The following is a 17,692-nucleotide window of genomic DNA, read 5'->3' as shown; positions in this document are numbered from 1 at the left end:
GAGGAATAAGTCCAAGAGATCTATTGTACAACATTGTGGCAATAGTTAGTAACAGTGTGGTGTACACTTGAAAATAAACGAAAGAAAATTTTTAAGAATTTTAAATGTGCTTACCACAAAAAATAAGAAATGTGTAACGTATATGTTAAACCTGACTTAGCCACTCAACAATGTGTACCTATTTTTAAATATCTTATATACCATATACAAATGTAATTTGTCAGTTTAAAATATAATTTTTAAAAGAAACAAATAATAATTTTTAAAATATATTTTACTGGTGCCTATTAATTTTACAAAATATTAGCTTTCAATGTACTTTCGTATATGCATGTAACATATTTTGATCTATCTTCCATCTATGCTTCCTTATAACCCTCTCCTTCCTATCCTTATTCCCTTTCTCTAGTAACAGTCTTCCTCAAAAGAATAACCTTTTGATGGACGTTTTCTCGGGGGGAGGAGGAGCTCAGACTCCAGCCCTCCTGAGGTGCCTGCCATGCTGTGAACTACAGAGTCAGGTGAGCTACAGCCCTGGTCTTGACCAATCAGTCCCGGTGATCAGGGGGCCACTGTAGACCTTTTCCAGAAGCCCCAAGGGATGGGGGACCAATTTCTCAGCACAGTGACCCCCACACCTGTAATCAACTCAGGGTCACTGATCCTGGCATACCAGGTAAGTGAAACGGCCTTGTTAGGAATCTGTTTACAATGGTGGACCCCAAGGGCAGCCTGTGAAGTGAACCAGAAGTTTCCACACTGTGTCCTTGGCTGTGTTGCTGCCTGCCTTGGACGCTGCTTTGTGCTGGTCATTTCTTATTTTCTCTCCGCTCCATCAACTCTCTTATACCCCGCTCTGTGGCGGTGGTGCTGGGGTCCATACAGTACTTCTCCCAGACTACCTTCCTAGCTGCCTTCCTGTTGACTCTAAAACTGGAAGGCACTGTAGGGCAAGCAGAGGAGAGGGCCTTTCTCCTGCTCTGTCAGCATCACTGCAGCAGCAGAAAGCAGCGGCTGCCAGAGCTCCAGCCGAGTGGGCGCCCCCAGCGACACTGCTGCGCACATCTGGGGCCCCATGCCCAGCCCCACTCCTCATACCCCAAGTCCACCCAGCAGGCACACAGCTCCCCCTCGGGGGGCTCCGCACCAGCCTCCCAAGCCTCTCCCGGTGCTCCCAGTTCTGGTAACTCCCTTTTGTCCCTTCTGTCTCCCCAGCATTGAGGCACCACCTGTTTTTCCATCATATTCTGGATTCTCTGGTGCTACCTTTTTGACTTTTTAGTCTTCTTTGTAACAAGCTCCTTGTATGCAGTTCCCTGTTTGGAATACCCAGTGTGGTTGCCAGTTTGCCAGACTCAACCTGCAGGCTGTGAGTTACCCAACATATTCCAATGAATGGCTTTTTAGTTTAATTTATCAGAGTTGCTTCTACCACCTGGAAGCAAGAGCCCTAACTAGTAGACTTGGCCAAGGTCACACAAAAAAACAGAGGCTGGATTGGAAGGCAGGCCTAACTCCAGCCCAAATACATGATTTTCACAGGCCATGCTACCTTTGAGCAATCAGGTAATATGGAACTCAATTAACATCCGTGTGGAAACAGCAACTTATACCCACACACGAAAACGCATGCTGATTTACTTGCAAAAATCAAGTCTGCTTTATTTGCTCAAATTATTTCCCAGCAATGGATTTATAGCCTAAAGGTAAAAATGAACTCTGGTTATCTGACTCCGTCATCTTTACTGGCACTGAGAAGACTCAACTTGCCTCCATCTATTAGGCCTCCAAACAGGAGAACACGATGTGAACATTAGGGGCTGTACTTCTTAGAGTTGGTGAATGAATTTTTTTAATTGCTAAAATTGATTTCAATTCATTTTAAACAAAATATTAAAATATCCTATGCCTTCTCAACAACTGTTTGTGGGTGTTGTCAATGTGTTTGGACATGTTTTGTGGGAGACTGGTTTTTGCAATGTGTACAGTACTTCTGAGAATGACTGGAGCATTCATCCAACCCTTACTCCATCTGGCCACTAGAAGGTGCCCTGGCATCAGTAAGGCCCAGGCACAGCCCTGGCTTTGTGCTGACCCAACAAAAACAATTCCAGAGATGAAAGAGATTTTCAAATTCCTCTCTTCCAAACTCCTCATTTTAAACTTAGGAAACTGAAGAACAGCAGAGTTAAATGACTAGGCCACCTAGTCATTATTAAAAACTCCAAAATGGGTAGGCAAATGTAGAAAGACAAACTATGTTTATAAACTTCATTAATGATAAGAATACAATCATAAGATGTGCTGCCTAATAAGTGACTATCATGGGCCCAATACCATCAAGGCCCTGATATAACATCTCTAATCCTCACTAAGATGCCTGTAACGTGCATTATATTCTCCCCATTGTGACATTCAAGGAAACCTATGATGAGAGAAGGTTGTAGCAAGTTCACATAGCCAGCAAGGGAGCGAGGAGCCAGGCTTCCTCCTGCCCAGGTACTGTGCTTCTCATTAAAGAGCAGGCTGGTGCTTCAGATTGCTGGGATTCTCGATCTCAGAGTATATACATCCCTCACCCCAGCCATGTCACCCATGTGTGAGTGTGCATGTGTAAACAGACATGAAGCCAGGCACAGTGACAGACACCTGTAATTCTAGCATCAGAGGCTGAGGCAGAAAGATCACAAGCCTGAACAACTCAGCAAAACCCTGTCTTCAAAATAAAAGTTTTTTTTTTAAATGGCTGCAAATGCAGCTCAGGACAAACCCTAGCATCACAAAAAGGAAGGAATGAATGAATGAATGATGTGAGAATGACACTGCCAATTAAAAGATTTTCTAAACTCTGAAATCCAAAATATCTGGTTCATTCTACTGCTATCATTCTTTTATCAATTCAAAATAATTAAACAAAACACAGAGCTTTTCTTTCTCCTCTGTCAAAACAATGTGAATCAGGATGTGAATGAACCTTCTAGCTGCTCTCTGTTGACACAAAAACACCCATAATTCTCTTATAATGCATTCTGCCACAACCCCAAGATTTATGGCTTCCTTTTGCTACATCCTAGCAAAAGTTATTTGATTGTTAGTTCCCCCCAAAATCTTAGCTTCTCTACTAACAAACCCCTGAAATAACTTTCAGCCTCCTCAGGAAACAAAGAGTTTCTCAAAATTAAAAAGAAACAAACCCAAAAGACTGTACCAAGATATCACTGTAATTGAATCAAATTTGTTAATTCATTAAAGAGCAGGCTGGAGCTTCAGACTTTAAATTCAAAAAGTATTTACAAAGTTAAAGCCCATTTAAAAAAAGATAAAGGTCCTAGTGAACATCAGATTCTAAAATGAGGATTCCAGTGTAAAATGTAAACAAATGAAATGGTTGTAGGCATCATAAAAGTCAATGACTAGTATGCAAGCAGAACTTTCAGATCTTTTGTTCTCAATACGAGAGGGCACAGTTTATGCGAAGGACAAAAGATGTATGTAGAGCAGTATCTTAGCACTAGTTACTTCTTGACTTTTATTCTTTATCGGTATTGCTTAAATTTTTATGGCAAGCATGTGTGTTCTCTGTAACAAAATTTTTAAAAATACATTTGCGATCAAATAGAGCTGTGCTTGAGTCCACACACTGCCTCATACTGGCTGTGTGAGTCTGGGCAATAGATAACTCCTCTCAGTCTCCTCCTCTTCCAAAAAATAACCACCACCTACTCGACAGGGTGGATCATTAGAGGATGTGTATGCAAAAGGCTGAGCTCCATCCCTGGCAGATAAGCAAGTGGTAGCTATAATTCTTTCTCCATGTTGTAAAGTGGGATCAAAAATAAAATCTTAATCCTCAGCATGAAAAACAATTTCACAAACTATGCTTATCCTTTTATCTGGTGATTCTATTTCTAAGAATTTGGAGAGGAAATTAGAACCGCAAAAAACTGACTATGTATGCCAACCATACCAGTTTTGAGAAAGTGAGAAACTGTAAGCAGTTTATATTGCATTCAAAATAAATTACCAAAATTATGGCACAGTCACACAATAGAATAATAAACACTGAAGTCATGAAATATGACAGCATGGATCTACATGTACTGCCTCAGAAAGAAGTCTGTGTGATATGTTAAGTGAAAAAAGTTGGCAATGAGACAAACTATGCTATGATCCCATTTGTGTAAAAAAAAGAAAAATAAATTTGTGTGTACATAGACATATACAACGCACATATACACTGAAAGAGTTGAAAAGTAAGATGTGCACAAGAAGAAACAAAAGAAGGGAAACAAATAGAAGCAATTAAGTGCCAAAAGTCCTACCTCCAACTAGTAAACTTGGGCAGAATTATAGTGTATTTTTATCTTCTTTTTATTAGTTCATTAGCATTTTCTTCCTTTTTTAAAAATAAGAATTTTAGCTATGTAAAAATATTTTAAATTACTTTTAAAAATTATACCTCTCCGAGGACCCAAGTTTGATCCCCAGTACCAAAAAAAAATTATGCCTCTCATACTCTCTGTAAGAAAACTTGGTAAGTTCTTTCAACTCTGCCAAATGTATACCCAAAAACAAGGTCACAACTGAGACAATACTCCTACTAATATTTCTAGGGCCTGAGTTACATAATTTTGCAAGAAGTTTAGCTTAATCATTCCTGTCCTGAAAGATCAATGTTAGAAAGTAGATTCCTCAGGTACTCCACCTCTTATTTCTAATGACTCAACATGACAGAGATGAATTAATCAATATCCAGAACAAAAAGAAATGTATTACCAAACTCATGCTTAGGAAGATCTAATCCCAGCTTCACTATAGAGGTCTCCTGTTTGTGACCTTAACTCTCTAGACCCATAATGCCCATCCACAAGAAAAAAACATGATTCAAGTAAGCGTTCCCTGCTAGAAATGTCATAGACATGAAATGAAAAGCATATTGGTGGAAACTCAAATTATCAAATTTAAATGCATGAATAAAAATATACAGTGAGACTAGATTTTAGAAGAAGTGATGATGATGATTATGATGATGATGAAAGAATAAATCTAGAGGAGGGGTTTCAAATTAGCTTCCCCCAGAAAAATGGTATTCCGCCTCTATGAAAAGATAGACAGCAAAATAGGACCCACTATGTTCACAGATTACGTTTTTTCAATTTTGTGCACTTTTCTCATAAATTAGTTTTAAGTTCTTGGTGTCTATCATTACTTATCATCTAGGTAGTGTTAACAAATGGAAAAATGAATATGTAGGAAACAAGAATTAATGGCAAAGCATAGCTAATCATGTTTCACTGAAAAAGTCTATTCTGTTTTGCATTTTAAAAAATGTTCCTGACTGTATGCTTATGGATATGCATATACTACAAATTAATTATTGTCAGCTGGAAAACTGCTACTTATCACCACAATGAAACTCAACGTATCAGTAGGGAAACAATACTGAGAAGCTCAGGTCTGGGTTGAGTATCAGTTCTGGCTATGTGTCCATGGTCAAATCCCCTCTTAATCAGCCTCAATTTCCTCCTCTGTAAAATGCAGATGGGAGTATCTACATCTTAAGAGTTGTGTGGACATTAACTGTGATAAGACTGTGATTACATGGAAAGTACTCAAAAAATGAGAAGGTCACCATCATCATCATCATTCAACACGATGTTTCCCCGAAGAATACCAAGATGTATAGCACACTCCACAGCCAAAGAAATCTGAGGACCACTGACAGAATTTAGCAATCTATTTATTGGTTTGATTAACTTGTTTCTCCGATTCTTTAATAACAGGGTAAAGTGAACATCCTATGTATGGCAATCAAAAACATGTTAGTTTGGAAACAATGACTACTGCTCCACCTACTGGAAGTTTAGTATTTAACACACTGGCTGCTACTATTCAATGTTTAAAATGAATAAATATTCTTAGAAGAAAATTACTCAGGAAAAAGGTTGTCAGAAGAAATTGAGAAAGAACTGAAATAAAATTCTGGATGGTAAAGGAAACAATGAAAACCTACCATTTTCAATTTTGCTTTTAGGATGTGGTCCACTAAATGCTAAAAATTTTCCTGGAACAATCCAGTTGAAGTCACCATTTTCAACTCGCTGGAAGAATTTTGTGAAAAAAAAGAGAAGAAAAATATTTTATAATTCTTACGGAATTTAGGAAACCTTTACAAAGAAAACACTTTTCACACTCTAAGTAAACATGAAGACAAAGTAATAAACCTTACAATCAAAACAGGCACCTGATTTTCAAAATGTTATTTATTAATTCAATTCATTTGAGAAAAATTCCTATTTAGACTATGAAAAGTTTTAGATTATATAGAAAGTTAATTTATTTAAGGTGGAAGTAGTTTACTTAAAGTAAATTTGTCTCCTGGCAAAGAACTGAAAACGAACATTGCTGGTGCCATCAGTATAGAGAGGTAAAAGAAAATGCAAATGATTTTTCATGAACATAGTATACAGATTTAACTAATGATAAAAACTTTAATTATCAGGTTTATGATGAACACACTTCCAAATTGATTCTGTTTTTATGGGCTTACATCTGTTGTCAATGCTCACTTGAAGACTGGGAAAGGGAAGGAGGCAGGAGAGAGGAACTGAGGTCATTAAAACTGGGACAGTACCACAAACCAGTCAGCCAAGGTCTCCTGCAGAGGGGCTGCAAACCCAAGCGAGGGTCAGCAACAGAGGTAGGAGTTCCTCAGCTTTAGCTAATTAGTTACCCTGCAGGAAATCTGACTGGCTGACCTTCCATCTAGATTTCCAAGAAAATTTAGCTTTGAAATTTTGACTATTTTCAATTAGGTTTTTAAATACTATGAAACCAAATAGTACATACCTGTCAACTGACTTTGATTACCAGTTTTCAGCCATGAACCTATGAACTCCTAAAGGGATCCTCAGAAAAGTCCTGGAGACCAAGAAAGGGGCCAACTACCTTCCCACCATTCCATTAGCACCTCTATTTTGTTCTTTCCTCCATGGGCCTCTGAACATATGGGACACTGGGGCAGGACTAAGATTACCCAAGATTTTGCAGGAAATTGGGAGATATCTGTGCAATGTGTCATAAAATACATGTAGTACCTCTTTACTGACACCTTCTCTCTAGCCCACCCCACCTACACTGCCCCAGTCTCCATCCTCAGAGAAGGGAAGCAACATAGTTCTCTTCGTGGAGCCATCCATGGCTAACTATGTAGAGAAGCCTCTCTTCTCCATTAATGGTCAGGACCTCCATAGGGAGAGAGCTGAGCCAAATACAGTCTGTACTCTGCTAAAAAGAACTCAATGAATTGTGTTAAATAACTTAGAATAATGTCATCAAGGAAATCTGGAGCCACTACTTTAATTACTTATATTACCCATTATCATCTAAATGAAAATCAAAGCTTGCTATACAGTTTAAATTTTTAAAATGCTGATGTTTCTTTCCGGTCATAAGACATCCTAGATGAAACTTTACATGACACCTTGTAAATCACTGTAATGCGTCAATATAGTTGTAATAAACATAAGATCTCATAATGCCCTAAGTAAAATCTCAGAGACACTATGAGTGTTAAGAATCCACAAGTATAGCTATCTGTTTACAGCAATTTGAAAAGAAAATCAAATCTGCAACTCTTTACAGCCATTGAACATAGTCTTGTTTTTTTTTAAAAAAGTCTCAAATTAATGATCCAATGCCCTCCTGAATAACTATTGAGTTTAAACACTATTTAGAAATTCAAGAATAAAGAAACGTTTTAATCATCAAAAGATTGAAACCAATTCTTTATGAACAGTAGGAGAAATCAGGCATCCACATTCACTACTTCCATATCCTTGGCCACCAAGGAGGCTAGAGAGAAACACTGTTCTATATCTGTTTATTTGAATTATAGATATGTTTGGTTAAATAGTAACTTTTATAATCAATCATATGGGTCAGAGGCAGTGGCCTGGCTAAGAAATGTTCCCTTGAAGAACCAAACGAATATGCTTACAAATCTTCCTATTCAAGAAGATAAACATTAGTGAATACTGGGCTATATTTAACAGCCGAATAAGGTTAATGGAATCAGCAAAGGGATTTAGAATATTAGATTTAACTATGAAAAAAACTGAAGTTACACATTTTAGTTGACCTAGTAAGCGTACTTTGGTAATCTTTTGAAATTAGTATCTATAACTTCTTTCACAGTAATTGTACAAATGCTAAGATGTACCAATAATAGAATATTTTAGGTGACATAAATTAGTTTTTCTAATTAAACACACATACTTTTCAAACAAACTTAGATCAGACAAGAACTTAAGGTACTTTGCCACCCTGCTCATTTGGTGAAGAAGTGTTTCAGCAAGGATAAGGTAGGAGTAGGATTTAGGCTTGTCCAATGTAAAGCCTCCTACTTACCAAATACTATCTAGAAAAACAACAGATGTTCTATGCCATAAGAAAATCCCCAAGCAAAAGTGTGAATTCCAAAACTGATCAGTTTAGGCACTGTTATTTACTTTACTATAGGAATCTTTAGTCCACAAAAGATTCAGGAGACTTCTTTTGAACAGATAAAGATAACTCTCCCATTGCACTTTAAATATAATTTGACTTGAAAGTATAACTTACACAACTTCTAAGAAATACATCTGTGCTTCTGATTTATTTTTTTTGTGATTGACTGTCACAAATACATTTTCAAGTCCAAACACTGAAAAATATTTGGCCTTTTTACCATCGTGACAAACCTACAGTAAGATTAGACAGTCCTTGAAGCTGCCAGTCAAAAGACTGCTTCCTTCTATCGACATATGCTTTCTCAGACAATATGGATAAGCAATTTTGAAGCACAGTTCAACCCTCAAACATTTGCTGACCCTTTAATATATATGAAAGACTGTAACTTGGTGTTGCACATAAAATAAAAAGCATTCTCTAACTTTGAGGAGTCTGAAGACAAAAGAGAACACCAAAACCAGTAATAATAAGAGCCATAAATATTCATAGACCCCGACAACTCTGTATAAGGAATTACTCTCTTCTGTACACTCAGTCTTCACAGTGACCCTGTAAGGTAAGAGTTATCATCTCCATTTTATCCGTTAAAGATACAGTTGCTCTAAACTTTGATAAATACCATTGGTAAAACAGTAGCATAAAAACTATTTTAAAAGTTAAGCATGATATAACTACACTGTCCTTTTAAAAATTCATTTAAAAAGTACAGTCTTTATATTTCCCTAATTTCTTCAACAATTAACTAGTGTTGACAGTACAGCTGTATTGTGTAAATGCAAGTATGTTATAAAGATGGGTACTTTATGAGCTTAAAGCAAAGTAAACATTTGAATTGTTTGGTTTAAATTAAGTTTCCATGCCCTTTGGCTTTAAATAATAATCAAACTCTAGATTATTAATTTAGTTCTGCTTTTGAGGGAGACAGTGTGGTGGAGGAGGAGGAATGTCCCATGTGGATGGTTGCTTTATCTCTGCTAGCAACATCTGACGGAGGGAGAGACAGTTGCAGGGGCCAAGGGGAAAGGAGGGGATTGGCCCAACATCAGGACCAGGAAACATCTCTGCTGACACAACGGTGGGGAGCAAAAATTTATTGATGCCCGGTGTTTGTGACATGAAGATTTGGAGACAGCAGCACATATGATGTTGTTGAAACTTGCACTCGATCATGGAAAGTCTCTAGTGAGCAATCAAAAGGCTCTACTGAATAGCAGAGTGTCAGGGTGGGCAGCGGAAAAGATTTGCAAGGTGGATTGAGAAAGATGGCCAGAGATGGGAGGGAAAGAAAAGTGAGCGTCCAGAATTGAGAGAGCCACACAGTAAAACAAAGGGAAGAAGACCAAGCACAGCCATTAGTCTCTGCTAACTCCTGTGCTGGCAGGAATAGTGTCAGTAGAGTTGTGAAGATAGAAGCCAGGCCACAACAGTGATAGAGTAGAGACTGCTCTCTCAAGAAGTCTGGTGGTAAAAGAAAGGATGAAAACCAAACAAAAAATTAAAAAATTAAAGAGGGAAGAAAGACATGGGAAATTGCTTAGGACATGGTAGACATTTTACAGTCTTAACCAGTATGATATTTAACTAGCAATGGGTGCAATTAGCAGATGTGGAAACACTGAGTCCCTTTACTTTAGCAGCTTCAGTGGCCAGGATGGGATTTGGTTCCTTATATTTGTGGCCTTTGGGTGATGTAATTAATACTAGAGGATGGCTCCAGGGGAATGCTTCCAGTAGATCCTCTATTAGCCAAATCACCATGGGAAGCACACCTGTCTAACTGCTCCAGATGGGGAGGCCATGTCCACACACCTGCATCCTAATGCTTGCTTGACCTCAGTCTTGTGGCAGGAATTCATAATTACAGTGACAGGAGCTCCCATTTTTCCAGATCACAACTCATGAATAAATGAAGGCAGACAAGCAGCAGCTAGCTTAAATTCTAGTTTGCTCTACAAATTCTAATCCAAAGCAAAGCCTTGAAACATTATACTGTAAGTGTTCATCAACACTGACTCCTGCTGGTGACCTGAGGGGACTCACTGAGATGGGAAACCTAACCAACTTCATTGCTTCTCAAGGATGTGCAACAGGGGAAAATCAGGAGTCAGCACCTAGTCAGTCTGACAATTTACTTATGAGAAGTAAATTGGAGAACATAAGAGCTGTCCCGACCTAGAGACAGTTCTCTGTAGACAGTAAATTCAATTGATGTTACATGCAGACCTAGGCTTAGATTACCACTAACAATCTGTGTTGCAAATAACTGATTTTTAAAAAAATTTACACTCTCCCAGCATAAACTGGCTGATGATGAAAGACAGAAATATCATTTCAAGAAGTTGTCCACCATAAAAAACTTTGTTCCCTGGAGTGTTAGTGCAAAATTACAATGAATTCTTAATTAAAAGTCTTGGTCACTTTCTACTAAAATCAGATCACATAAAAAAATCTTAAAATGTACTATACTCCTGTTTTTAGTATTCATTCAGTCATTTATTCATTAGTTCTTCCATTCCAGAAACATTTCAGGACTGTCCACTGAAAGTGTACTGTGCTACTAGGTTACCTATTCATACAAAGATGTAGATGACTTGGTTCCCACCCACAAGTACCCACAGCCCAAGGAAGACACCGATGTGTGAACAGAGTTCACACAATGCTGCATGAGATGAGCTTCTTTAAGACTGAAAATGACTTCACAGTCAGAAGAGTAAATACAGCGGTAGAAAGAAGGGCTCTCAGGAAGGAGGAGGGAGTGCACAGATGTGGGTGTGAAGAGGGAGTTCGAAGGACAAGAGTGGGGAGGAGGGAGAAGCGACTTTTGTGCCACAGAAAGAAGTTTGCATTTCCCTTCTACTTTTAGTCAGTGTGGAGCCTGTGGCATTAAAACAGGGGCATGATACAATCATGCACTCTCATAATAGTGTAAAGATTTGACAGAAGAGGCCCAAGACCCACCCCAAGCATCCAGAAAGGACCACTGCTTTCTCACAAACAGCTCCCAGTAAGTTGCACTGTGATGTGGCAAAGATGTCAAATCACATTCTCAAAGAGCAACGCTCTTTTCTCAAAAAGAGCATCCATTAAGTCAAGAGAACAATAATGATAACCAATAATAATAAGGTGCTGGAATGTCTCAGGAGCAAAATATTCCACATTCAGCCTGCAGTGGATCAATGAGAAATGTTGTGCAGATAATTCATTTAAGAAATACGGAAATGGAAGCTTGTGGTAAGAGTCAAATATGGCAAATTCTGCAGAATGGGGCACAAGAATACATGGATGCTATGGAGGGAGGTGAGCTTTTCTGTGAGTTCACCTGTGGTGGCCAACATAGGGACAGCAAGTCTTCTGGTAAACAGTAGGAAGGCCCCTGGGGACAACTGGAATGTCAAGCTACAACTATAACTTCAAGTATGTACTCCGATGAATAATGGTTGCTTAACAGCACCATTAATGATTGGTAGTCTTCACACAAGGCCTTGTTTGATAAGGACAGTTACCAAAAAGAGGAAAAACAAAAGTTAACTGAGGGCGAACTATGAGTGCTACTTCAAAGTCTTCTTGAAAGGTACCCATGCAAGTGGGAGGTCTCAAATTTAAACTTCATTAGCCTCGAAGTAAATCACCTCTGCTCATATGATACAATCATACACATACAATATGGGATGAGAGTGTCTTAGTACTATTTTGTTTTCTTCAAAGAGTACTATAAGCACATTTTTGATAATGTATTACAGAAACCATCCCAAGACAAGTACTGTACTCCAGATGGCCGGGATTTAGCTCAGTGGCACCACACCTGCCTCGTAAGCCCAAGGTCCTGAGTTCAATCTCCAGTACCAAATTAAATGACTACAGAACTCAGATGTGTTATTTATGTGTACCAACTCCCCCGATGAATGTAATCAGTATGTACTACAAACATGTACTGATATAAACTTTTTAAAATTTAAAAACAAAATAAAATGACTACCTAACATCCCATCATCATCTATGTATATGTGCTGCAGGTTACCTACCTAATCTTTTCCCTAATAAGTGTGTATATCTTTATCTCCTTTTTTATTTTATTGTGTATTATGGAGAAAGAATTCTTTTGCATAAATGCTTGCATAATTTGAAAAAATATTCAGGGAATTTTTAATAAATTGCCTTGAACTTACTAATTTTGGAAGAACAATCAATTTTATGATATTAAGATGTTCTGTCCAGGAACACAATACATGTTTTTCCACTTGGTCATATCTCCACCACGGGGAATTTGCAATCTAATAAGGAAAATAAAGTTTGTACACAAAGAGCTACAAGAAGTGAGAAAAAGGTGGAAGTACAAACTAAAACCATGAAATTGAGGGGGTGGGCTACTGGCGAGGTGAGATCTGGTTTGTGCAGGGTCTGAACATGCGAGGACTGGAGCAGGCGAGAGTTAAGGGAGATTTGGTGCAAAACAGAGACATCTGAGAAAGGCAAATAAGCAGCGCGGAGAAGCTGGAACACTGAGTGCATATGGCAGAGAAACAGGAGAGGTGGCTAGAAAGGTAGGCTGGAACACAATGCAGCTGAGGACACTAGGACAGAGGAGTGTATCCCCATTTCAGCAGGGCGGGGTGAGGAAAGCCAGCTTGGGGCTAAGAACAAGAGGAGACCTCTGTGTTAGGATCTCCCAGCCAGGCGTGGAGAACCAGCCTGGGAGGAGACTTCCGACCTCGGGTAGGGAGTGATTATAATAAAGGAGAAGATGTAAGACCTGAGCCAGGGACAAGGAAGGAGATAAAATATATCCTGTAGCACCTGCGACAGGACTTCAAACACTCTAGACGAGGGACAAAAATAAAAAAGGAGATGATCTAGTTTTGAGCTCAGGTGAACAGTAGGATGGCAACACTATTAGCACAGTCAAACAAATCAGAAGACCAAATTGGAGTGAAAGATGATCAGTTTCTTTGCAGGCGTGTTAAATTTAACACGTCAGCAGGGTATTCAAATTCTGGTCCAGACCGTTCCTGGACTAGATCCCTCACTGTAAGGTCTGCCCTGGTCTTACTAAGGATAGTGATAAATTTTTATTACTCCCCTGGAAAAGCCCAAAAGATGAGCTCATGTTCAGAAAATGCCGAGGCTCTTCACATTTCACAGGCTTTTACTTTCAGAAAAAGTTTACTACTTCTACAATTGTCTTTATTCTACTCAGAAAGTGTCTTTCCTCAATGTCTCCTTACAGCATTACCCAGCTGGACAGTCACTGTCTACATGCTATGTCACTGGCCAGAGAAGATAATGTTCCAGAACCTTCCTAATAATTCCACCGGGAAAAAATTCAGCCAACTCTTAGAACTAAGTACATTCAGTCATATTTCAAAATAAAATGTAAGTCAGGTGTGGTGGTACACGCCTATGATCCCAGTACTCTGTAAGCAGAGGCGGGAACATTGCCATGTATTTGAGGTCAGCCTGACCCACACAGTGAGTTCAAGGTCAACTTTAACTATGAAGTGAAATCCTGTCTAGAAAACCAAAAAAAAAAAAAATTTTAAAACAACAAATTAAAATGTCTAGGGTAAAAAGTATTATAAAATACAAATTTACAATTTTTTTTTTTTTTTTTTTTGGAGACAGGGTCTCACTAGAGTTCAGGCTGACCTTGAACTCATTATGTAGTCCAGGCTGGCCTTGAACTTGTGACAATCCCCCTGCCTTAGCCTCCTGAGTGCTAGTTTTATAGGCATGTGCTACCACACCTGGTTATTTATTAATAAAAAATAGAAATGACTTACATACTAGCAAAACTATACTTTGAAACTGTTTTTCTTATAAACTAAAGGTGCAAAATGTTTGTCAATAAAGTTTTTCTAAGAGAATAGATATAAATATGGCATTTTCCCAAATTAAAATTTTGATGACTCCTGGTTCAAAGGAAATAACAAAGTTAAAAGGACAAAAATGACAACTAAAAGGACAAAAAAATCTCACAAATGATTTTAACAACCACTCAATTTGTAATGCCACAGTGTTAGACGAAAACCAAAGTCTTATTAACGTGAAATTGTATTTTCCACAAATATTAAATTTACCAACCTCATAATGTTCATATTCATCCACATCAAATGTCTCAAAGTCAAAAAATCCATGTTGTAATCCCTAAAAGCAGAATTTGAATTAGATTTTTCACACAAAGTTGATAAAATATATTTATCAGTTCTGGAATTGCTATTTACAAAATGATCTTAGATGTAAGAGCTTGAAACTTTTGATTTTTAATGCAACTCTAGAAATCATTTAAAACTGATAACTTTGCTTCAGTACTGTCCTGGAAACAGAGCTCAGCACTCTAAACAGTATGAAAATATGTCCCACAAAAGATGCCACTTGCGTATTAATTTAAATTAGTTTTATATGTAAATATAATAATGCACACAAGCTGAAATGTACTGGCAAATTTATAATGAAAACCTATTGGGAATTATACCTATAATCAAACATATCATGGCGATTAAGTTCTCAGAAGAAAAATCTATTACTATTAGAAAATTTTGTTTGCCATTTTCATATTTAGCAAAAAGGGGCATTTTTTTTTTTTTGGTACCCGGGATTTAACTTGGGTCCTTGCGCTTGCAAGGCAGGCAGCAGAACCGCTGAGCTAAATCCCCGGCCCAGAAAGGGGCATTTTTATTTAATAAGCCCTGATTTGTTCATAGAACTTCAACTTTGAAAGAGTGTGTTTCATTGTGATATTTCTGATAGAGTAAGTATATTTGTCTGCTTTTGCAATTTAGAAGAACTGATATCTTTAACAACATAAAACTTCACTTATTTTTGTAACTAATAACTTAGAACTTTTAAAATTACCTGGCTTATTCAGATCTAATATTTTTGGGCAGACAAAGAATCTTTTATTTGATAAGCTGCGAAGCTATACAAATTACAGTAAAACACAAAAACCACAGGTACCTTTAAAAGTTACATGTTCAGGTCATTGAAAATAGAAAAAGAAAGTAGGAAGCCAAGCACCAGTACATCCAGCTTTTTTTTTTTTTTTTAATTGGTACCGGGGATTTTTTTTTTAATTGGTATACTCTGTATACACTCTCAGAAAGGTACTCATTGTCACAAAAATAGCCCAGATGGTGATGTCTTCTGTAAGGGAGTGCCCATGGGCCAATGTATCTGTTGCCTAAAGGCATGTTGAAAAATCTACTAGATCTCTTAAAATCTCATCTATATTTGGGCAATCCCCAACATCTGATGAAACAATAAGTTTAGAGAAGCCTTTATTTGTGAATAGAGTCACACCTTTCCTGTACAACAGGAAGGATGTCATAAATTTCTATATTGAGATACCAGTTACCATAATAATGGGCAGTTATATTTGGTGGGAACTCTTTCTGAATTTCGTAAGTGTTATAAAAGAAACAGCCTGTACCAGATGGGAGGAAAGGCATAATAATAATAATAATGACAAAAAATAAACTACATTCTCCCCTCAGGCATTCTTTCTAAATGCTATAATTATGGGTTACATGTTGAGTAATGTCTCCATAAAACCTCTTAACTAGTATTACTTCAAGGGCATTTTGGGAATACTGTTGGGACTAGGGTATCTCCATAGTTTTTTTGAAAAGAAAAATATTTGAAAACTATTTTAAAGTATTAGAGAGTTTAAAACCACTGATAAAAATGAAGCATCCAGGGTAAAAATATAGCTTAGTGGACAGTGTTTGTCTAACATGTACAAGTCCCTGGGTTCAATACCTAGCACTGCAAAAATAAATAAAGTGAAATATCAAAGTCAGAAACAAACATAGATAAGCCAAGTAGCATATTTATCCCACTGGCTTTCTCAACTAGAAAAATAGCAAAATCTGTTTTATATTACATTAAAGAAAAGAAGCAAGCTAGAACCACTACTGATTCTATACAGTCCCATTGGTCGTGTAATACATACACTTTGACTGATAAAAAAAAAACATTGCTCAAGATGAAATTGTGTACTTTGACCTCTCATTAGAACTCACTGTATAACTTGCATGACTTTCCAGATTGTAAACTAAACATGTTCCAAAAATCATATAGTTTAACTTCTCTATTACCACAACTAACTAACTTTATAGTACATCAAATCGCCTGGAGGGATTGTTCAAAATCACACTGCAGGGCCCCACACCCAGAGTTTATGACTCAGGCAGTCTGGGCACAACCAGTAACAGGAGAGAACAGGGATTAGATAACTTCCTTTCTCTCCCACACTAAGCTATAGCTTGATAATGAAGCTAAATGAGTAACAAAGCAATGTCACAGGCACCACAGCAGAGCAAAGTGACAAATTTGCCCCAGAACACAGTTTAAATGAGAAAGGGAGACCTCTTCCACTTCTTTCCTTAGTTTGCTGTTTTCCATACAGTCTCCCTTGCTTGGTATCCATGGGGATTGATCCAGAACCTTCACAGACACAAAAATCTGAAGATACACAAGCCTTATATATTAAATGATGAAGTATTTTCATATAACCTACACACGCCATCCTGTACACTTAATATCATCTCTAGATTACTTATAATACCTCATAGAATTAAATGTTATATAATAAGTTCCTCCACTGCATTGTATAGAGAAGGAGAGGAGGAGGAGGAGGAGAAGAAGAAGTAGTCTGAGTATGTTCAGTACAGAAGCAGGGAGAGGAGGGATTTTTTTAGTTTTTTCAATCTGAGGTCAGTTAAGTCACCGATGAGGAACCCACAGACACTGGGGGCCAAGTATATTTCTTAAATTAATCATCATTCAGAAAATGAAGTGTCCTCAGCTTACAAGCTCCCCTCTCTTCTCTCTGATGACAGAAAGGGGTGTTGAGATTATTCCTTTTCAATATTTTTAAACTACTATACCAACCTACAGCAAGAAAAATTGTTATTACCTTTCTGATTCCTTGTAAACAGTTGAGGATGGTGAGATTGTAAGTGCAATTTCCAAATGAAGCATCCCTATAAACATAAATAAACTTAATGTTAAAACCTTGCATTTAGAATTTTCAAATAATAAAATCCCTAAGTCAAGAGACATGTTTCAAACTGCGTTGGGTCCAATTCCCACTCTGCCACATTCTGGGCACTGACTTGAGCAAGTTACTTTACCTCTGTAGGAGTCTTGGTTTCCTCATCTATGAAACAAAGTTAATAATAGTAAC

At 37.7% G+C, this 17,692-nt stretch overlaps 1 protein-coding gene across 6 annotated transcripts in view; it reads right to left on the bottom strand.

The window, feature by feature from the left end:
- The window catches only part of Cdc14a (cell division cycle 14A), a 207,385-nt gene that overhangs the window by 72,097 nt on the left and 117,596 nt on the right, over positions 1–17,692 (bottom strand). For all 6 annotated transcript variants that reach the window (XM_087213192.1, XM_087213194.1, XM_087213193.1 and 3 more), the window contains 3 exons: positions 17,423–17,489; positions 14,590–14,652; positions 6,014–6,101 (listed from right to left, as the gene is read on the bottom strand). In XM_087213192.1, the coding sequence (XP_087069318.1) occupies positions 6,014–6,101; positions 14,590–14,652; positions 17,423–17,489 (218 nt within the window). The remainder of the gene's footprint in view (positions 1–6,013; positions 6,102–14,589; positions 14,653–17,422; positions 17,490–17,692) is intronic.

Source organism: Heterocephalus glaber, unplaced genomic scaffold (assembly GCF_053883595.1).
Source record: "Heterocephalus glaber isolate CG9 unplaced genomic scaffold, H.glaber_assembly_v1.0 deba00001442, whole genome shotgun sequence".
Classification (NCBI taxonomy): domain Eukaryota; kingdom Metazoa; phylum Chordata; class Mammalia; order Rodentia; family Bathyergidae; genus Heterocephalus; species Heterocephalus glaber.
This window is presented reverse-complemented; position numbering and strand designations above follow the sequence as displayed.